The sequence below is a fragment of the Phyllobates terribilis genome, unplaced genomic scaffold, assembly GCF_046119375.1.
Source record: "Phyllobates terribilis strain yellow unplaced genomic scaffold, ASM4611937v1 Scaffold_2__4_contigs__length_985480577, whole genome shotgun sequence".
Classification (NCBI taxonomy): domain Eukaryota; kingdom Metazoa; phylum Chordata; class Amphibia; order Anura; family Dendrobatidae; genus Phyllobates; species Phyllobates terribilis.
The window spans coordinates 99293346-99316420 of record NW_027362762.1 but is presented as its reverse complement, the minus strand read 5'-3'; the positions used below and the strand labels follow the sequence as shown (position 1 = coordinate 99316420).

The window sequence follows — 23075 nt, the reverse complement described above, 5'->3', positions numbered from 1 at the left end:
AGCAATCTTATCTGGAAAAAAAACTGAGTAACTGGATTTTTTTTTTTTTTTTTTTAATACTGAAGTCTTTGGGAGAAAGATCAAGACAGATGGTCATCCATTATCGGTTCTCATAGACACTTCTAGTAAAACGGATCCGTTACAAATGGGACAAAAAATGGTGCAAAAATGGAAACCGATTTGCGCATTGTTTTTTGCTCCATTTTTAAGGGATCTAGTTGTTTTTTTTTTTTTGTTTGTTTGTTTGTTTTTTTTAATACTGCATCTGTTACAAATGGATGACAACTGGACATATGAACAGGGCCTTACATGTCAGCACTTCAGCCCCTTCATTCTCGGGATTTTCAGGGACCCCACCAATCATAAATTGACCATATAGTGATTCTTCTGTAAGATGGGCATTCCCCTTTAATTAAAACGGCAGCTTCAGTTCATTATCTGAAGGCTTCAGACACCTTTGAATCAGTGGTGAACTGCCAATGGTGGCAGGCCCCGCCACTGCTATGGAGCCCTTGTGCTGGGGGAGCCTGGTGTCAGCTCCCTCACAGAATGATGGGGGTGGAGGCATTTGCTGACGCTCCCTTCTCCATCATTGTTCACGCTGACAGCTGGAGCTCCGGCCGTCAGCACAAGCAATGATGATGGAGGGAGCGTCAGCAGACTCTTCCATCCCCATCATTCCCCCTCTGCTTCTGACGTGTCAGATCAGCGGGCGCGATGATGTCATTACCGCGTGCCCGCTGCTCTGAATGAGATGTGCGGCGCTCCATACCCCGCGCTGAGGAGACTGGAGCATTGGGTGGAACGAGGAGAGGTGAGTAGTGTATTTATTTTTTTAAATCTGTGACTGATGGCCATAATAGAGTATGGAGGACCATTGGGGGTACATTATATTGTATGGAGGACCATGCGGGGTGCATTATATTGTATGGAGGACCATGCGGGGTGCATTATATTATGGGGGCACTTTATACAATATAGAGGATTATGGGGTGTGCATTATACTATATGGAAGGCTATGATGTGGGGCCATTATAATATTTGGAGGGCTAAATGGGGCGGGGCATTATACTGTATGCTCCTCCTTTTCGTGTCTCCCCTATTTCCTCATAGGTTGTAAGCTTGCGAGCAGGGCCCTCTGTACTCCTGGTATCTGTTGATTTCTGATTGTTATTCTGTAATGTCTTTTATTGTCTGTACAAGTCCCCTCTAAAATGTAAAGCGCGTCGGAATATGTTGGCGCTATAGAAATAAAAATTATTAATTATGCAGTGTGAATGTTTGTGGGGTCCATCATACTGTGTGGAGGGCTAGTGCGGGCCATTATACTGTATGTAAGCCCATTATACTGCATGGAGGGCTGTGTGGGGGCACAGTTGGGGGATCATACTGTTGGGGTCACCATACTTTGCCTTGAGAGTTGAGGTGGGGTACAGTGCGGTATTTATACTGTGCATGTGGAAGAATTCACCATTGGGGTTGGATACTGTGTTTAGGGGGCACTTTTGTTGGCATTATACAGGGTGGGCCATTTATTTGGAAACACCTAAATTTAAATGGGAATGGTTGGTGATATCAACTTCCTGTTTGTGGCATATTAGTATATGGGAGGGGGAAAACTTTTCCAGATGGGTGGTGACCATGGCGGCCATTTTGAAGTCGGCCATTTTGGATCCAACTTTATTTTTTTCAATGGGAAGAGGGTCATGTGACACATTAGACTTATTGAGAATTTCATAAGAAAAACAATGGTGTGATTGGTTTTAACGTAACTTTATTCTTTCATGAGTTTTTTTACAAGTTTATGACCATTTATAAAATGTGTTCAAAGTGCTGCCCATTGTGTTGGATTGTCAATGCAACCCTCTTCTCCCACTCTTGACACACTAATAGTAACACCGCAGAAGAAATGCTAGCACAGGCTTCCAGTATCCGTTGTTTCAGATGCTGCACATCTCGTATCTTCACAGCATAGACTTCAGATGACCCCCAAAGATAAAAGTCTAAGGGGGTCGGATCGGGAGACCTTGGTGGCCATTCAACTGGCCCACGACGACCAATACACGTTCCAGGAAACTGTTCATGTAGGAATGCTCGGACCTGACACCCATAATGTGGTGATGCACCATCTTGTTGGAAAAACTCAGGGAACGTGCCATCTTCGGTGCATAAAGAGGGCAACACATCATGTAGCAATTTCAGATATCCAGTGGCATTTAGGTTTCCATAGATGAAGAATGGCCCCACTATCTTTGTACCCCATATACCACACCATACCATCAAGATACGAGATGTGCAGCATCTGAAACAACGGATACTGGAAGCCTGTGCTAGCATTTCTTCTGCGGTGTTGCTATCAGTGTGTCAAGAGTGGGAGAAGAGGGTTGCATTGACAATCCAACACAATGGGCAGCACTTTGAACACATTTTATAAGTGGTCATAAACTTGTAACTTTATTCTTTCATGAGTTTTTTTTACGTTAAAACCAAGCACACCATTGTTATGTTTCAATAAGTTTAATGTGTCACATGACCCTCTTCCCATTGAAAAAAATTAAGTTGGATCCAAAATGGCCAACTTCAAAATGGCCACCATGGTCACCACCCATCTGGAAAAGTTTTCCCCTCCCATATACTAAAGTGCCACAAACAGGAAGTTGCTATCACCAACCATTCCCATTTAATTTAGGTGTAACCGTATAAATTGCCCACCCTGTACTTTATGGGGGCAATGAAAGCGGACTCTAGGACTTCCAACAGGTGGAAAATTGCTATGCAAAGGCTAATAAGATTTGCGAGTCCTCAGTTGTTAATACTTTTTAATTTCTAACTGAAAAGATTGTAACACATTTCAAGCTTTTGAGACTATTTGGGCATCTTCATCAGTCATAGTATAACACAAAATCTGAAGTTTCACATATTTATACATAACAGGGCACAAGAATAATGCAATAGATGAGACAAGTGACGTGAAGCAGAACTATTAGTGGGAGGGGGAGAAAGAGTTGTGGCCATAAATTTTGAAGCAGTTCATAGATAAGGAGTGTGAAAGTTTTTTTTATTGTTCTGTGATTGGGGTCTGGCCCAGGGTTGTGATGTCCCCACAGGTCTGCGGGGCACATTCCTTAGTTGATGTAGAATGACATAAATCCATGCGACACATTCATTCCTGCACTGAGTGTGTCAAAGGTTGTTTTGAGCTTGTATTCCCAAATTTTTCTGTCTCTCTGAGATGTAGCTTCATGTCCATGATGCTGTGATCAGGGATACAAAAATGTTTGGCCACAGGTAGATCTATTTTTTTTTTTTTTTGTGTAAAGGCTGGAACTTTTGTGAGTTATTATCTTCTGTGACCCCCGACAATGTAATCAATTTTTTAATTTTTTTTGGGAAGGGGGAGCCAGTTAGAACTTCTGCTATGGGGCCCCATGATTTCGGTGTACACCCCTGCTTTTAATGGCCAGTTACCGACATCTGTGCTATAACTAGGTTCCTACCTAGATTTGCTGGAATGAAAGTGACTACATGACACATTCGGGGATTTTGGTCTTTAATTTGATGCTGCTGTGATTTTCTAAATGTCATGCTTGACACGTCCGGCTCTAACGTGTTCTTACAATTCTCTGTGCCCAGATGATTCTCTGTGCAATTTACTCGGCGTCCCGCATCCTGCGCTGCCGCACAAATGTAATGTCGTCTCGGTGTAAAGATCTCTCTCTTCCCTTTCCTCAGGTTGACACCTAAGATTGGATTTCCTTGGAGTGAAATCAGAAACATCTCATTTAACGACAAAAAGTTTGTTATAAAACCAATCGACAAAAAGGCTCCGGTAAGAGTCATTTGCGGGAAGCTATGTCACTGCTATCGTTTTCTGCTCGGGGCAATTAATCTACCGGTGTGGGACTTTTCAGAACATCTTCTTCCCTTTTCATGCTCGGCTTAAGTCTGCTCCTGTGCATTCAATAACACTTGTGCAATAATGTATGCAAAGTCATATTCCCAGCTTGCCTGAGATATGACCTAAAGAACCGAGACTGTTCATGTGTTTCTGCGCTGTATACCATCGGGTTTATCCTAAAATCGACCTCCTTTTTTGTTTTCTATGGCAGAATATTAAAAAGTACAGTGTATGTATCCTTAAAGGAGATATTCTCATTCTAGACATGTATGGCATATCTAAAAGACCAATATATGTGGCTAACGCTGTAATAAAGGCTTTTGACCACCCCCCTGACCTCCTGACCAACCCTGGCCTGCCTGGTGCTCCTGACCACCCCTGGCCTGCCTGGTGCTCCTGACCACCCCTGGCCTGCCTGGTGCTCCTGACCACCCCTGGCCTGCCTGGTGCTCCTGACCACCCCTGGCCTGCCTGGTGCTCCTGACCACCCCTGGCCTGCCTGGTGCTCCTGACCACCCCTGGCCTGCCTGGTGCTCCTGACCACCCCTGGCCTGCCTGGTGATCCTGACCACCCCTGGCCTGCCTGGTGCTCCTGACCACCCCTGGCCTGCCTGGTGCTCCTGACCACCCCTGGCCTGCCTGGTGCTCCTGACCACCCCTGGCCTGCCTGGTGCTCCTGACCACCCCTGGCCTGCCTGGTGCTCCTGACCACCCCTGGCCTGCCTGGTGCTCCTGACCACCCCTGGCCTGCCTGGTGCTCCTGACCACCCCTGGCCTGCCTGGTGCTCCTGACCACCCCTGGCCTGCCTGGTGCTCCTGACCACCCCTGGCCTGCCTGGTGCTCCTGACCACCCCCGGCCTGCCTGGTGCTCCTGACCACCCCCGACCCCCTGGCCTGCCTGGTGCTGCTGCTTCTTTGCCGACAAGATGGGACGTCAGGGGACCCCCATTTTTTTTAAGAAGGGTGTGGATCGTAGCAGTGGCACATGCATCTGACATTTATGACAAACTTACATGATATAAGGTGGGGATACTGCTTTTTAAGATTTATTTTTCTATTTTAAACACTAATTTGTGCAAAAATAGCTGCAAATCAATAGGGAAAAACAAAACTGCTACAAACGATGTGGTGTTTTTTTTTTTTTTTCTCTACTTTTTGTCCCTTTTATTAAAAAGTTTATTAGTAGGATCACTGGCATTTTTTTTTTTTTTACCTCAGTGTAAGTGTTTTTTTTTTTTTTTTTTTTTTCCTCACTCTTTTTCCCATAGGCTGCACTATAGGACTTCAAGGGGTTTTCCCACAAACAAAGTACACTTTAATAGATCTTGGAATAAATATAAATTCCACAAAATGATGTGTTTACATTTTTTTTTCTTCCCCTGTGCTAAGATAATCTTATAAATGTGCCCTGCTGTGTGCTGTGTAATGGCTGTGTCTGACCGTACAGGAACGTGGTCTGATCTCCTGGGCAGAGGAGGAAGCAAAAGAGTATACAGACAGGACAACATTCCCTGCCTTTTTGAAAACCTGTTTTACCTCACAGAAAGCAGCATGCTGTCCTGTCTGTATACTCTTTTGCTTCCTCCCTGCCCAGGAGCTGTGGTATGATCAGACCATGTTCCTGTACGGTCAGACACAGCCATTACACAGTACACAGCAGGGGCACATTTATAAGATTATCTCAGCACAGGAACATTTTTTTTTTTTTTCAAATTGCGGAATTTTAGTTTTATTCCAAGATCTATTGATTAAATGTACTTTGTTCGAGGGAAAACCCTTAAATAAATAAAAATTAAAAAAAAAAAAACAATAAAAGCTTACCAAAATCAGGTAGGTTATTTCCAGCCATAAGAAGACACCAAAAAATAGTACTTGTGAAGTATGTCAGATCTGTGTATGTATGTATTTTTTTTTTCTTGCTATGGCCCCTTTCCTTCAAATAGCTGCTGACATGTCCTTTATGTCCTGTACAAATTCAGATGTAAGATTGGTAGAAAGTGGCCAAATGCTTTCATCTCCTATAGTTAAAAAATGACAATTACTTTCTACATATCTTCTGAGGCTATGTTCTCACCAGTGTTTAGAACATTCTTATTTAAAGAGCTATTATGTTCTCCATCACCTCTGAGGTCTAGAACAGCGCGGCTTCCACTATTATTCTCCGTGTCAGAAATGATGGACGCCCCAACAGACCCCATTATAAATGGGTGGGGTCCATCTGGTGGTATTCACATCACATGATAATACATACGGGCAGTGTTTTACCATAGGTCAGCATTAAACTATCGCTACTGAACAGGACATGAGTTTCATGGTGGTACATGAGTTTCATGGTGGTACATGGTGCTTCTGTTTCTTCTCTTTCAGGATTTTGTATTTTACGCTCCACGTTTAAGAATTAATAAGCGGATATTGGCACTGTGTATGGGCAATCACGAGCTATATATGAGGCGAAGGAAACCGGACACAATCGAAGTTCAGCAGATGAAAGCTCAAGCCAGAGAGGAGAAGCACCAGAAGCAGCTGGAGAGGTACATGCCCTGTTTGTTTGTTTTTTTTTGCTTTGTCTGTAAAGCAACAAAGTGAAGAGTAAAATTAATGATTTTTTTTTTTTTTAAAAGCTGCTTTAGAAAAATATTAGCAAAATATATAAAGCTTTTCATGGCTGTGGCGGCAGGAATAACTCCATCCAGGCATCTACAGGCTATTAGCAGCTAAGTTACGCTGACTCTATAATTTCCATAGAACTGAATGGGAGTTACACACCCAGCGTAGCTCAGCTGCAGTGGTTGGTGTTGTACAGCATTATTTCTAGGGTTGAGATGGAAGCAACTAGAAGTAGCGCATTTATTACAATCAAAATCTTTTAATTTCACAATCAGATGTGAATTCCCCAGAATGCTATAGTTTAATAGATGCATGCGCAGTGCGCATGCTGAGCTCTGCTGCCGGTACCTGTCAATGGGGAATTTTCCCTATTGGTTCCTTTTGATCACTTATAAACCACATCAGTGATCAAAATAAAAAAATAATAAATCAAACCCCTCTCTTGTCCCCTCCTTAGTTAGATAAAAAATATAAAATAAAAAAAAAATTTTTTTCCATTCTTTGCAGTGTTGGGGTTAGGGATGTGTTGGGGTTAGGGATGCGTTGGGGACAGAAAAAAACTGACCGGCACTTCCAAAACAAGAAATAGGTGTGAACAGGTGCTTACTAGGAGCAGCCATATCCATATATAACAAAGTAAGTAGCACTCTGTAGCGCTAAGTATACGAACATGAAATATATCAAATATGAATAGCATTACTGCTGTAGAAAATAGAAATAAATGAGAAATCTTAGCGCATAAATTGGCCAATTCATGTGTACCTGGTAGTTAGGGTTAGCAATAGGGTTAGGGTTGGGGTTGTTAGGGTCGGGGTTGAGATTTTTTTCAAAAGTATAGAAGAAAAATGATGACAATATGGCAACTAGTGTTGAGCGCAAGTGCTCGCTACTTGAGTTTGCATCGGGTATGCACCGAGTATCGCGGGTGCTCGAGTGACATGTTGAGTTTCCCAAGACATGTGGGAAATGTTATTTATTAACTATTTTGTGTGACCTTTCTCTCTGATTTAACCCCTTTACAGCCTGGGGCGTAATAGTATGCACCAGGCTGTCGCCCCCTGTTCAGCGCGGGCTCCGGCGCTGAGCCCACACTGAACCGGGTACATGTCAGCTGATTTGTACAGCTGACATGTGCCCACATCAGCCGCGGGTGGAATCGCGATCCACCCGCGGCTGTTAACATGTTAAATGCCGCTGTAAATCTCTGACAGCGGCATTTACCACGCCGCGCCGGAAGTGTTTCACTTACCCCGCCCATCGGTGACCCCGTAGCAGAGGCGATCACAGTTGCCGCTTCTAGTCTCCTATAGAGACTATTGAAGAAAGCAAAAAGTGTAGAAAAAAAAAAAAGAAAAGTTTTTAAAAGTTTAAATGCCCCCCCCCTTTCGCCCCATTCAAGATAAAATAATAAAAAAAAAACCACATACACATTTGGTATCGCTGGGTTCAGAATCGCCCGATCTATCCATATAAAAAAAAATTAATCCAATCAGTAAACGGCGTAACGAGAAAAAAGTTTAAACGCCAGAATTACGTTTTTTGGACGCTGCAACATTGCAATAACGGGCGATCAAAATATCGGATCTACCCCAAAATGGTATCAATAAAAACTTAAGCTCGGCGTGCAAAAAATAAGCTCTCACCCTGCCACAGATCCCGAAAAATGGAGACGCTAAGGGTCTTGGAAAATGGCGCCTTTTTTTTTTTTTTATTTTATATCAAACTTTGGATTTTTTATCACCGCTTAAATAAAAAAAGAACCATTACATGTTTGGTGTCTACGAACTCATAATGACCTGGAGAATAAGAATGGCAGGTCAGTTTTAGCATCCAGTGAATGTGGAAAGAAAAAAAAAAAAAAACGGTGGAATTGCACTTTTTTTGCAATTGCACCGCACTTGGAATTTTTTTTTCCCTTTTTCCCATACACGATATGGTAAAACCAGTAATGTCGTTCAAAAGTACAACTCGTCCCGCAAAAAATAAGCCCTCACACGGCCATATTGACCAAAAAATAAAAATGCTATGGCTCTGGGAACAAAAGGAGGAAAAATATAAATGCAAAAAAACGAAAATCCCAGGGTCCCTAAGGGGTTAAAGGCATAAAAATTAAAAGTTTGAAAATTGCTAAGTTTTGAAAATTTTCACAAATACACAAGTCATATTGAATACATTTTACCACTATCATGAAGTACAATGTCACGAACAAAACATTCTCAGAATCAGGGGGATCCATTGACTCGTTCCAGAGTTATTACCTCATAAGACACTGGTCAGATTTGTAAAATTTGGTTTGGTCATTAAGGACATAATTGGCTCTTTCCTTAAGGGGTTAAAGAGTTTTAAAATTGTCTTAGAGGTAAAAAGACAAAAAAACAAAAGCGTACTTGCCTTCTCAGTCTCCCCCGTCATGTGACCACTGAACTAATACACCCGCCGCTAGGTACGACACATAACCATTGAGACTAGTGATTGATTGCAGCGGTCATTGCTGGCCAAACATATATTGCACCTTTCAGATGTATTTTCCCCCTCCTCAGCGCAAACAAATAAATGTGGTAATAATTGCACAGACACTGAAAACTCACCTGTTCTGTGTACCAGCCTCTATTCCCCTTCGTACCAGAAATGGACTCTCTACCTTGGCACACCTGTTCTTTTGAGGGGCGAGCGGACAGAGGACTTAGTACCGACACTCAGGACTAGCTACTATTTGGTGTCGGCTATATCGTTAGTCTAAACTTGCTGATGGCTCTGGTTCTCTCTGCGACTTACGTTTTCTGCAATGTGTGGATTCGGGTAAATTGGCCTCAGTACATTCTAAGGCATCAGAAAAAAACCTCTGCTTCCCCACCCCACGGACTGTCTATATTGCTGCTCAGCCCCATGCACGTGTATGGAGCAGAGCTGCAATAACAGACATGGCCTATCGATAAGAGTTTTGGTATTAGGGGGCCGAGCAGGATTGGAAACGTTCTGCATTGTATCGCTCTAATTGCTTTTCACGGGCTGCCATGTCTAGAAGATTGTGTGATGCTTTGCGCCTCCTCGGCGGCCTCAGTAATTGTGTGTTGAGTGCTTCTCTTAGCACTTAGTCCGCCGATATGACAGCACCGCAGAGTCTCCTGCCATCGGGTGCCAGGTGTTAGGAAGCTTCATCACTATCTGTTCTTATCATTATCCTTGCACCTTGTTTCTCCTTGTCTAGAGCTCAGCTGGAAAATGAAAAGAAGAAAAGGGAGATAGCAGAGAAAGAAAAAGAGCGAATAGAGCGGGAAAAGGATGAACTCATCGAACGGCTCCGACAAATTGAGGAACAAACACTAAAGGCTCAGAAAGGTACAAGAGTCATCCTTACATCTAAGGGCATTAAAATCCACATCCAAAAATAGCATTTAAAAAATAATTTTTTGAGTGTTTTTCTATGTATGGAGCCAAATTTTAAAGCATTTTTATAGGTAGAAATGCCTCAAAAATTGGAATGTTGGAGCAAGGTGGGGGGAAAAAGCATCATGTGCACCGTAGGAGCGATCAGAGTATTTAAAGAGGTTTTAATCTGGATTTTAAAGTATAATCCATGAAATCCATATAACTTCAGTCTTTGATTCTCCTCCGTACTTTATCTCCTTGTAGATCCTACATTGGGTGTATAGATCGAGCTAAGGAGCTGAGCCCTCGGTGTTACACAGCCAGCACCTACCTCAAATAGCAGCGACCAGTGCTAGCTCCTATTGCTACTGTTCATTTCAGTCTTTCTTGTTAACTTATATACTTTTATGCAGCCTAATATGGAAGAAACTTCTAGATTTCCACGGATTATCGATGTGCAGGGGGTGTTAGACCATTCTCATGCATATTCTTTTCTGTAAGTTATTTTGGCTGTTTGGTGTAGAAACTGCCCCCCACATTCTGCCATATATACACCCCCTCCGCTCTCTATTGTACATATATTTTTTTCTATATGGTCCCAATAACTAATTACCTCCGCTCTGCTGCCGCCTCTCATGTATTAATTGCGCACTTTGTACTTATTAGAGTTAGAAGAGCAGACTCTGAGAGCTTTAGAGTTGGAGCAAGAAAGGAAAAGGGCAAAAGAAGAGGCCGAGCGTCTGGAGAAGGAGCGACGGTCTGCAGAAGACGCTAAGGCTGCACTGGCCAAACAAGCTGCCGACCAGATGAAGAACCAAGAGCAGCTGGTAAGGGCTTGTTCACAGATTATTTTTTTTTACAGTAACAGCACTGTTTTTTTTTCATCAGGAAAATGGGAATTACCATTGTAGTGGTGGACTAAAATAAAAATGTAATGCAACGAAATGACAATGGAAAACCAGACCTCATGAGTAAAAAGGGGCATAACACTAAATATCAATTAGCAAAACCAGGACAGCCATAAGCGTTTTACCACCCCAGAATATAACGTAGTTAGGGCACAATGTGATGACTAAAAAGATTTCATGATTTATTAAATATATTCAAAAAGACACACATTGTATAGATTCCATATAATACAAGGCATAGCATAGGTAGGTGTAGCAACAGAGGGCAGATAGACACAGTTGGTATCCATTTTAAACCAAGTCTACAACATGTGAAGTCCCATAGCTTAACCAGTACAATTCATTGGTAACAATAACATGTGCTAAAAAAGTCACAGCAACATTAATCATATGACCGGAGTAAGGTCCGTGTAAACGACCAAAGGTCATACATTCAACACACAATGAAACCAATATCACATAGGTTAAGCTGAATAAAACATTCTTTAGTAAAAGTAGAAAATGACCAACAGTGTCAGGGAGGTCCCGACTCGTGTTTCTGTACTTCCTCAGAGGGCAGTGATGGGGTGTGTGTGGATACAGGGCCTTTTATATGTGGAAGCCAATGGAGGATAGGTGGGCACTGACCAATAATGGCACACAACGTCGCGAGCCCCCGGACATTGGTGAGAGCGGCACGGTCTCAAGCAATGTCCCGGAAGAGGGGAACTCCCCCCATTGACGTCACATGTTCCGGGACTCCGCCCTTCAGAGAGCGCGTCACAATCACATGACATTGGCACCCGGCGCATGCGCACGGGGTTGGCTCGCCTACCTGCAGTGGGTGAAGTGATAATCGCAGGTATAAGGGGAGAACAGGAGATTGCTCCCTCATGGGAGACAGATGCAGCGCCTGTTCACCCACATAACCCAATATCACCTCACACATGATATGTAACGAAAACGCCATACATGGTACATAACAGATCACATAGCAAAAAAAGCCCATGATGTAAGTAAATGTCCATATCCATCGTGTCACTTACTCTCATTAGAAAGAATTTGATTTACATTTGAATTCAAATGTATAATCTGTCATGAAGTCATAGGTTTCCATTCCAACTGCAGTTCACAAGAGGCTCCACATATGCAAAAAAGGCCAGGGGAAATGAGTGAACTAAAAAGGGGAAATAATACACACACAATTAAAAAACAGACTGCAAAAGAGTAGGGGGCAGAGAGAACACAGACATACCTATGAGGGTTATCAATAATTCATACTTAAAACAGTATGCAAGGAAAATCACCAGGAAGTCAACGCATCCAGAGAGAGGAATTTATAATGATCATCATATGGGCCATCACAAAGAGAAGTCCAACAACGACAAATGACCTAATCTGTATATGTTTTTTTTTGCATGTATGTTTTTTTTTTATATAGGGGGAGATGCAAAGGAGACCAATATGATAAATAACCAAAATGTGGGTCATTTCAGGATGGGTTCCCACGTCCAGAGAAGGAGGGGCGCGAAGGAAGCAGGCGATCGACAAGGGCAGGCACATTAATGCCCCACAATTAAAGGAAGGGGGAGAAGCTCAATCGTTCATAAACGTCCTCTGGTGACATAGTTCCCAGTCTATAGATCCAGCGGCACTCCACTTTAGCCAATGCCTTCTTTACATCACAACCTCCTTAGGCCCAAATGAACCTGGTCAATGCCGCGGACATGCAGACTCTCGGGTTCACAATGATCATATTGCTTAAAATGTCTTGGTAGGGTCCGAAGTGATGATAGATCCTCCACCTCCTCAGCTCCCAAAATGTCCAACACATGCTCCCTCACGCGTCTCCTCAACTCCCTGGACGTGAGCCCACATGTGGCATGATAAAATGACCCCAACACTACTGCAGGAGATGTATCGCCTGACGTCAAATACTCTCGTGCCATCTGCATTACGAAAAGTTTTAGTCCTAACTATATTTTTACATGAGAGGCAAGACCCGCAGGGATAACAACCCCATTTGGGGTTACCAATATTGAAAGGTAAAGTGTTCTGGCGAACATGGTAACTGTGCACCAGAGTATCCCTGAGGCTTTTGCCCCTCCTTGCAGTCATAAGAGGGCGATCGGGTAGAAACTCCCGAAGGCTTGGATCAGTTTTTAGGACCTGCATCAACACTTGTGAATTACCATTGTAGTGGTGGACTAAAATAAAAGTGTAGTTAAACCGGATTTTGAGGATTATTATGGGAATATATAGTTGGGGGTTGAGACTGCTTAAGGAAAACTAATGTAATATTCTGTGATGGTCAAAAGACTGGCCCCGCACCTGATGAAGGGCACAAAGAAGTAGCAACTAAAGTCAGTGCTAGTATTGGCTTGGCCAAGCATCTCAAGGGGGTAGCGGTGTACTTGGCAGCACAGTAATTGTCATTGTGAAGTTTAATCCAGGTTTTAAAAATAGTTCTTACATTTGTCATGATTGGATTTGAGCAAAAAGATTCTCATGACCCTGGTGCAGCAGCCATGTTGGTAGCCCATGGCCTCTACTGATCACTGTGAACCTCCTACCTGTCTTACATTGTGGCACAGCACACGCATTACATCACTGAAGCCTGCAAATCAGAAGAGGCCCCGGGGTGCTGCAGATAGTCTGGTTCGGGTCAGGCATTCATGGATTACTGACAGGGTCCTGCAAATCATACTCTTTTGCTTCCTCCCCTGCCCAGGAGCTGTGGTATGATCAGACCATGTTCCTGTACGGTCAGACAGCCATTACACAGTACACAGCAGGGGCACATTTATAAGATTATCTCAGCACAGGAACATTTTATTTAAACACAACCAAATGTGGAAATTATTATTATTCCAGGATCTATTGATTTAAAAGTACTTTTGTTTGTTGGCAAACCCTTATAAGTCTAAAAGTTGTAATCAATGGTACTTATATACAGAGAGACGATTCAGAATTTCTGCACCCATCTTTAAGTCATAGAAGGGAACGCCATTTGGGACCCCCTTTGTGACCCAGAGCATAGAGGAGATGTGGCAGACTCCTCCTATCCCATGTACCAGAGCATAGAGGAGATGTGGCAGACTCCTCCTATCCCATGTACCAGAGCATAGAGGAGATGTGGCAGACTCCTCCTATCCCATGTACCAGAGCATAGAGGAGATGTGGCAGACTCCTCCTATCCCATGTACCAGAGCATAGAGGAGATGTGGCAGACTCCTCCTATCCCATGTACCAGAGCATAGAGGAGATGTGGCAGACTCCTCCTATCCCATGTACCAGAGCATAGAGGAGATGTGGCAGACTCGTCCTATCCCATGTACCAGAGCATAGAGGAGATGTGGCAGACTCGTCCTATCCCATGTACCAGAGCATAGAGGAGATGTGGCAGACTCGTCCTATCCCATGTACCAGAGCATAGAGGAGATGTGGCAGACTCGTCCTATCCCATGTACCAGAGCATAGAGGAGATGTGGCAGACTCGTCCTATCCCATGTACCAGAGCATAGAGGAGATGTGGCAGACTCGTCCTATCCCATGTACCAGAGCATAGAGGAGATGTGGCAGACTCGTCCTATCCCATGTACCAGAGCATAGAGGAGATGTGGCAGACTCGTCCTATCCCATGTACCAGAGCATAGAGGAGATTTAGCAGACTCGTCCTATCCCATGTACTGCATGATTGGGCAGCAGCTAATTGCTGGGTCTAAAGAAACTGTGCCGGTGGGGTCAAGCACTAATTAAAGGGGTTTCCTCGTGAAGGCAAGACCTTTATAAATAGAAGGTTTAACACTACTTTCCCACAATCGGTTTTTGGTGAGTTTTTGACTGTGTATTTTGTACCCCAAAATAGTATCAGTAAAAATGTTAGCTCAAGGCACAAAAAAAAATAAGCCCTCAACTAGCCCCAGGTCTTGAAAAATGGAAACGCTACAAGTCTCAGAAAATGGGGACAAAAACTAATTTTTTTCTTTAACAAAATTTCTGAATATTTGTGTATTTTCTAAAAAATGCAAATAACCCATTTTACTAAATGGGTGCATAAAATCTGCAACATCAAACTCATTGTGGGAACGTAGCCTTACTCTCGAGCACTACAGTGAGATACTCTGCCACATAAGGGTGCACTTAGTGTTATATGTGCTTCTCTTATGTTGTGATTTTTTTGTTGTTTTTCTTTCTCCCTAGGCTGCTGAACTTGCAGAATTCACCGCTAAGATTGCTTTACTAGAAGAGGCGAAGAAGAAAAAGGAAGAAGAAGCTACAGAGTGGCAGCAAAAGGTAATCTTTTTGTCTCTTTGCACATTGTGTTCCTTACCCTAAGGCCACGGCCCCTCTATCAGTATTTGGTCAGTATTTTTCTCAGGAGTGGGAGATAAAACCAGGAGTGGGTGATAAATGCAGAATTGGTGATTTGTTTCTATTATACCTTTTCTCTGATTATTCCTCAGTATTAAAAGCCAATACAATGTACAGGGTCTCCCAGCTCCTGAAGTGCCGGGCTGATTTCTATGATAATGATCTGTGTGATCAGTCTGTGAGATTGAGCAGTATAATTGCGTCAGTAGCTGGACTTCATAGCACCTTGACCATTAATGATAATTCCTCCGATGTTCTGAGAGTACATGGCGGAAGCCCAGTGTGCGGCGTTACATCTGATGGACTGAATTGCAGGCGGTACGAGCAATTATCACTAATTTCACTTCCCCGAGAAGTGTCATTTCCAATCAGTCCTCTCTGCAGCCATCTGATTGCGCAGCACAAAATGCCATTTTCTTCCCTGTCCGTGCCTGCCTCCAGTGTCGTAGCTTAATGTCTGATTGAGGGAGAGACACTAGGATTATGGAAGCATGTGGCGGCCGTTACATAAGAATAGCAGCGAAAAATAGGTTATTATTGAGGGTGGAATCATTGCTATTTTCCCAATAATTCTTTACTATGGAGGACCCCTTTCTTCGCAGTGAGCTCTCTTAAAGGTTTCCGGTCTTGTTCTCCCTGGTTTATCATTTAGAGAAAATGTGGTGCCATATTATAAGCATTGTTACTATTGGCACAGCCGGCAGTAGTATAATGTATGTTAAGAACCAGAGAACCGATGCTCCTAAAAAGTTTTGACTCGGCACATAACTTTTTGGGTTCTTTGACACGGAGGTCTAGGGAGATTTAAGTGTCTCATATTGCAAAAATGTAATTTCTTTCTGCATCCGAAACTAGGAATATATATATATTTTTCAGTGTTACTGGGTGATAATAGTGTTGGTTATCACACTGGAAGATGCTTATGCATCAATGAATGTCACGATATTTGCACAGTTTTTAGAGTACAAACCTAAAGGGCAGAATTGGGGGCTTTGGCTATTGGCTAAGGTTTCATGTTTGCTTGCCCTCCTCTAAAGATTTGAAGTATTTGAAGCTCATGAACCTCAGCTTTTCTTCTACATTGATGGTCGCATATCTGACAAGGACACCTATTCCTCTCAGTGCTTGGAACATTACTCCAGTTTCATACCATTGTACTCTGCCAAAAATGTGGACAGTCTGGAGAATGCCTGCCCTTGAAAACATTCAATCGCTTTTCCCATCTTCTACATGATTTACGGTTTCTTCCCTTCTCTCCATGTTATAGCCCATGATGATGGTAAAGATGAGGTCTCCTTGTGGCTGCTGGTTATGTTGACTTTGGAGAGCCATCTTTTCTCTACCCTTAGATCACACTTTAAAGCAAAGGCAATATTAACGTTGGTTTCACTGTCCAAATTGGACCATATTGTTTGAACCGGTCTCCTGACCTGAACGTAACGGCCACGGAGACATGTTTGAGAATGTTGACTTTATGCGAGGAGGCTCGGGGCCAGTCTGGACATTACACTCCATACTCCGACCATGAATGTTTAGATGTTTCAAAACCGTCCTTAGAGCAATGTTGTGCTGCTAAAATCCCATGTTATGATAGTGAATGTAATTACAAGTTAAAGGGGTTTTCCTGGCATAGGTATTTGATAACCTATCTGCAGGATGTGCCATCAATAGCAGTTGGTGAGGGTCTAGCACCCAGCACTCCCAGTAACCGGCTGTTTTTTTGCGTTGGCCGGATGTAAACACTTTGAATGGAGAGGTGCTCCTCAGCTTTGTTTGAAGTGTAGCTACCACTACCTGCTGCTCCCTTTTTTTGCATAGACAGAAGCTGCGCTGCAGCAGCCGCTACACTTGGAACAAAGCTTTGCTCAGCAGCTCCTCTCAGTGTTTACTTTCATCCGCCCCGGGAGCCAAGAAGAGCTGTTCTGTTGTGACGCTGTGTGTTGGACCCCCACCGATTTGTTACTGATGACCAGACCCATGGAAAGGTCATCACATGCGTATACCCTGACAGCCCCGCAATGCCACAGTCATCAGAAATCCAGATCTGTTTCTTTAATGCAAACACAATTAGTATTTTTATTTGCAATTTTTGCAGCATGACCAAAGCCAAACTGGCCTAGAATAATTTTAGTTATTCTTAATTTTCTACAGTTTGAGGACAGACAACCTCGTCTTCAAACCATGTTTTTCCTTGTGCATTCATTAATGAGTACGCTATTTCCAAAGGACCCTGATCTGTACTCGGCAATCGCTTCGCAGTAGTACTTCTGCCTTGTCCTTAAACATTACATTACTGTGAATCATGCAATTCGTAACATGGTGACGCAAGTATGAGACCTGTTATTCTTTCTCGGCCAGGCGTATTCTGCTCAAGAAGATCTGGTAAAAACCAAAGAGGAGCTAAAATCTGTGATGTCTGCTCCACCACCCCCTCCACCGCCGCTTCCTCCACCGCCCGTTGCACCTGTAGAAAACGAACACGAGCACGACGAGCATGATGAAAATAGCGCAGAGGCCAGCGCAGAATTGTCCTTTGAGGGGGTGATGAATCATAGGAGTGAGGAGGAGAGACTGACCGAAACGCAAAAGAATGAGCGTGTAAAGAAGCAACTACAGGTAACCATTCACATGCAGTCACAAAGTCGGCTCTCCACGTACCATTTGGCTATAGGGTACTTGGTGACTGTAAACGGTTTGCACAACTGAACTATCAAAGGAGTTGTCCATCTTTGGGGGCAGTTTTTTTTTTTCTTTAATGCAAGTATTTGGAATTAAAGATAATTTTTGCTATTGGGTTTCATTAAAAATGCTGTACTGTTTGCCTTCTATAGCTGCTGTATTACACTGTCGGTTGCTGCAGAATGAGTTAACTGAGAATCTGTCTGTCAGCACTGAGAGTTTGTAACTCTTTTATCAGTCTTTTTTGAGCTTCTCTTTATGACCTGCATTGAATGCGCAGGGAAACGGCATGCAAAAGCAAACTGTGCAAAAAATTTTAATGAAACTCGATTGCAAAAATGTTTTTAGCTTAAAATACAAAGGTTTTAAGTAAAAAAAATAAATAAAAATCATTTTCCCCAAAGGTGGACAACACTTTTAAAAAAGTTTTACACTAGGAGATTCCAGACCAACCCTTCACTAGTCACATGCAATGGCTTGGCGATCACCTTGCGACCACAGCAGCCAAATGTCACTAGACCGGCTCCCTTTCTATTTGATTAAATACGTTTGTTATGGGAGGAGGATCAGACTACACGGTTTTTGTAGTCTGTAACCATGGCGATCATAGGTCTGCATATATTTTCATGTTGCATTTGTATAAAATAAAGTTTGCGAATGCAGACACATCTTTTAAAGGGCTTGCTCTGGAGTTTTTAAAAAAATTGCAAAGGGTGAGAAATGCTATCAAATAAGTGGTACAAGCCTGTTAAATCCCACCCCCACACACACACTCACACACACACACCATTTTTTATTTTTATTTCCAGGCTCTAAGTTCTGAGCTGGCCCAAGCAAGAGATGAAACCAAGAAAACACAAAACGACGTTCTCCACGCCGAAAACGTGAAAGCCGGTCGCGACAAGTACAAGACACTCCGCCAGATCCGACAAGGAAATACCAAGCAGCGCATCGATGAGTTTGAATCAATGTGAAGAGGCCTCGAACGCCGTGCTACACTATGCCGAATCACGAACATAGAAAAGTAGGCCTTTAACGAATCTATGATGGAGCGTGCCCCCCACCCCTTGCCAAAGCACCTGTACCAGTCTGACTGTGGAGGAGAGAATTAAGCAAGACGAGGACGAATAGGTTTTATCTGCAGTGCTGAACGTGTCGCGTCCGATTTCAGTTTCGTCACACCACCATATCAATGTCGCTAATTCACATTGTCGCTATTAGTTTCCTAACAGATAGTCGTTAGCTGCTAACGAAGCTTTGAGTTGTGAACGGACATCTCAAGTCTGAGTCTAGAACTGACAGAGGAGTTTAGCGAGTGGGTATGTGTTCTTTTGGGATTATTTGTCAGTTGTACGTCCCATCATGATATTATTCTCTAGTAAGTTCCATGTCTTTGATTTAGCAATAAGAAGACATTTATTTTTTTTCTTCTGTAATAAGAGGTTACTTTATACTGCTACCTCACACACACGAGATGACTGGTCCTCGTAACACCAACAACATGTTTTCTTCACTAAGATTTACCCTCGTTTGAGTTTTTGTTTTTTTTCTTTTGTACTTTATTTTTCTTGAGCTTTATTGCTTTTCACAGATAACCTGTCTATATAAGTTTATAAAGTAGTACGGAGCATATTATTATATTATAGGAGACTGCTAACCATAAAAATACTAATGTTCTAGGCGTGACAAGCACTATATACAATCCGTTATCCATATAATGCGCCTTTTTCCGTTGCGTCCAGTCCTGAAGGGAAACTGTGTCTGGACATAAGGACTGAGCAGCCTCAGAATTATTGAAGGGTTTGTCCACTGCTGGACAACCTTTTCTTAAATGCTGCAGTGTCCTAAATAGAAAACAAAATGCATGCCTCCGGTTTGGTGCCATTTAAGCATTGTCAGCACTTTGTCTCCTGGCATTATGTCACGCGAGTGCTGCAGCCCATCAGCGTCCATTGTTCCAGATACAATAGCACTTCCGCCTATCTGTGGATCCTGATGGGCTGCAGCGCTCACGTGAAATAGCGCCAGGAGACAAAGCACTGACATTGCTGGAATACACACCAGTCCAGGAGATGAGTTTAGTTTATTTTGAGGACTGCAGTATTTAAGAAGGAATTGTCCAGTAGTGGACATCCCCTTTAAGGCCAATTTACCCAACCCAACTTCTCATGAAATGCTTTATAAACAGCCTTCAGTGTAAAGTATGGCACTCGGCTGCTTTGGATAGTTTACTTTTTGGCAGTATAATCCCCAGGTGAACTCTCGGCGGCTTAATATAGCACATGCCATCACAAAAACCGCTTGTTTTCTACAAACGCATCTCATGGAGGGCTAGGTCATAGTTTCCCCATATAGACCAATCACATAGATCTGATGGCAAGAAGGTGGCCATGTCTTTCTGCAGCGATGCAATATTTTACAGGCTTCCTGAATGAAAACCTCCTGCTCAACACCTAAAATATCAGGCGGATCCGAATTAGCCATTGGATTGGAGGCAGCCAAAATATCCACCAGCGTGCTCCCTGTGGGCTAGTGCTCCCCACTTTACATTTGCTCCTGTTTAGACGATCGTGCGCAAGGCTTTAACCCTTAACAATATCCGTGTTTGGGTTCCCGGTCGCTTGCTGATGATAATGATGAGCAAATTTTAGAATTATTATTATTATTGGTGTAAGGTATAGGAAAACTGACAAATTTTTGATAATCCACTTGAAAGTGGATTCGAGTGAATGGCCCCCAGGTATAAGGGGTCATCCTCTTAAAAAGAGAATTTATCAGGCACTTTTGTCTAGTTTTACTTTATTTTTTTTCTTTTGGATGTATCCTAATAATCCAGCTAACAACTATAGAGCTATATATTGCAGCTCTATTTGGAAGGAAATGGTTTGTATACCCAGCGTAGGAAATGCTCCTGCAGATGCAAGACCTTTCCTTGGCTGGAATGTAAAGTTTTCATGGAAATTGCTTCAGAAGGAAAGAGAAATCTAATATAAGGACGCCTAGTTTCTCTTTCTTGCTAAATCTAATTTTGGCTCTGGTCAAAAACTTCATGTGCATTTCTTACTTTTTGGAATAGTTATGGCCCCCGGTTATTCAGTTTCCATCAGAATTTTGGTGTAAAATAGTTTGTTTGCCCAACTGTGAGTTTTGCAAAGTTTCAATGTGCAGGTTTTGACATTTTTCCACCAAACCAGGGAAGGAGTGCTGCCACAAAGATGGCATCAATTATGACTGCAGTAACTTTTTTTTTTTTGTGGCTCATGGCAGCTGGAAGATGTACCAAATTCATTTAAGGTTCACATCTTAGTTTGGCGCATTTTACTCCCGCGCACCTTTCATCAAGAAAGTTGTATAAAACTCCAGTCTCTATGATTCGGGGCCTTGGTCTTTATCCCTCAGACATTCTGATCAGCAGCTATCGATCAGTCATGTAGCCAGTGATGATTAAAGAAGCTGCATTTCATAACAGTAAATTTAGGATTTTTTTTTCCCTTTTACATATATATATATATATATTTTTGTTGTACGTCAAAGCTGCCGTTGCAATGATTTTCAACCAGGTTGTTTAACAATAAAGATATAAAGGACATTTCTTCTGGTTTTCTTTGTGCCTACATAAATGTCTTATTTTATCCTATCCGAGTGGAGGCAGCAAAAGAAGAACACCAGGTATGGACACTGTGTAAGAATTGTGTAGTCTTTTTAGCCACAGGGTAGAGGGTCGCTTTAAAAGCAATCAGTCAATACAAGAACACTGTTCAAATCTAGAAAGAGGCGCTCTTCATTGCAACGTCCCACCTACTTGCCTCCAGTCTATCTCCATCCCCTCTCCTCATTGATTAAAATTAATGCAAATAAAAGCCTTCCATGGTGGAATGCCTTCAAACAGCGTGTATCAAGAAACCGAAAATCGTGATTCAAACAACAAGGAGGAGCCTTAATAAGATACAGTCCTGAGGGTAGCTGGTGGGTCCAACAGATTTCCAGTCCATCCCTCCTACTTGGCATATTGAACTGCTCTGCATTTAACATCTCTGTCCCAGTTTGTCCACTTAGTAGGAGGTATAAATGTTTGCGCTGACCAGAATGAAACCATTGTAAATCCAGTGTCGGGAGTCTCAGAATGGACTGGTCAACTTTTAACTTGGTAAAATATCTACATCCCCGTTATCATTCTAGTTTTAGTTGGTCATGATTGTGATAAGACAAATTAAATCATTGTAAATCCAGTTAATCTTCAGGTTCTGGAGTCATAAATTGGACTGGTTGGCTTTTAAGTTGGTTAACCACTTTAGGTTCCAGGTTATCCTAGTGGGATTTGTAGGTTAGGCATGGCTAAGCTGAACAAAACCAGTGCGAGTCCAGTTCATCCTCCTGGTCTGGTGTCACAAGATGGACTTCTCAGCGTTTAAGTTGATAAACATGTACATTTCAGTTTACTTTCCTAGTTGGAGGTGAAAGATGGACATGGCTGCGTTAACCTGACTAAAACCAGCATAAGTCCAGTTAATGCTCCTAGTTGGAGATGGCCTTGTGGACTCTAAGTGATTAAACTTTCAATGCCCCAATCTACTCTCCTGATACGGAGTGGTAAGATGAGCCATGATTGTGACAAGTCGGGCGGCACTATACTTGTGTGCTCTCTTAATTGGAGGTGCCAGCTGGACTCGCCAGTATGGGGCTGATAAACCATCAATAGCCCAGTCTATCCTCCTAATTGGAGTTGTATGACAGACATGGTTATATCGGATCTTGTGAAAATATTCGAAGGTCAGTGTATACTGGTTGAAGTCGTAAAATTAACACATTGGAATTTAAGTCGGTGGAGCCATTATACACGAAGTACACAGCTCAAAAAAATAAAGGGAACACTCAAATAACACATCCTAGATCTGAATGAATGAAATATTCTCATTGAATACCTTGTTCTGTACAAAGTTGAATGTGCTGACAACAAAATCATCAATGGAAATCAAATTTATTAACCAATGGAGGCCTGGATTTGGAGTCACCTCCAAAATTAAAGTGGAAAAATACACTACAGGCTGATCCAAGTTTGATGTAATGTCCTTAAAACAAGTCAAAATGAGTCTCCGTATTGTGTGTGGCCTCCACGTGCCTGTATGACCTCCCTACAACGCCTGGGCATGCTCCTGATGAGGTTGCCGATGGTCTCCCGTGGGATCTCCTCCCAGACCTGGACTAAAGCATCCGCCAACTCCTGGACAGTCTGTGGTGCAACGTGACGGTGGATGGAGCA

At 42.8% G+C, this 23075-nt stretch overlaps 1 protein-coding gene across 2 annotated transcripts in view; it reads left to right on the top strand.

Annotated features, from left to right (window-relative positions):
• Positions 1 to 21404, top strand: part of RDX (radixin) — a 93248-nt gene extending 71844 nt beyond the window's left edge. Inside the window, exons 8-15 of one of the 2 annotated variants that reach the window (XM_073662440.1) lie at positions 3733 to 3829; positions 6267 to 6430; positions 9715 to 9845; positions 10542 to 10702; positions 14966 to 15058; positions 17495 to 17551; positions 17684 to 17752; positions 18625 to 21404. In XM_073662440.1, the coding sequence (XP_073518541.1) occupies positions 3733 to 3829; positions 6267 to 6430; positions 9715 to 9845; positions 10542 to 10702; positions 14966 to 15058; positions 17495 to 17551; positions 17684 to 17752; positions 18625 to 18789 (937 nt within the window). In that variant the 3' untranslated portion in view covers positions 18790 to 21404. Of the gene's footprint in view, positions 1 to 3732; positions 3830 to 6266; positions 6431 to 9714; positions 9846 to 10541; positions 10703 to 14965; positions 15059 to 17494; positions 17753 to 18624 lie in introns of both variants that reach the window. The other variant, XM_073662438.1, reaches the window with a different exon arrangement.
• The last annotated feature ends 1671 nt before the right edge of the window (positions 21405 to 23075 follow it).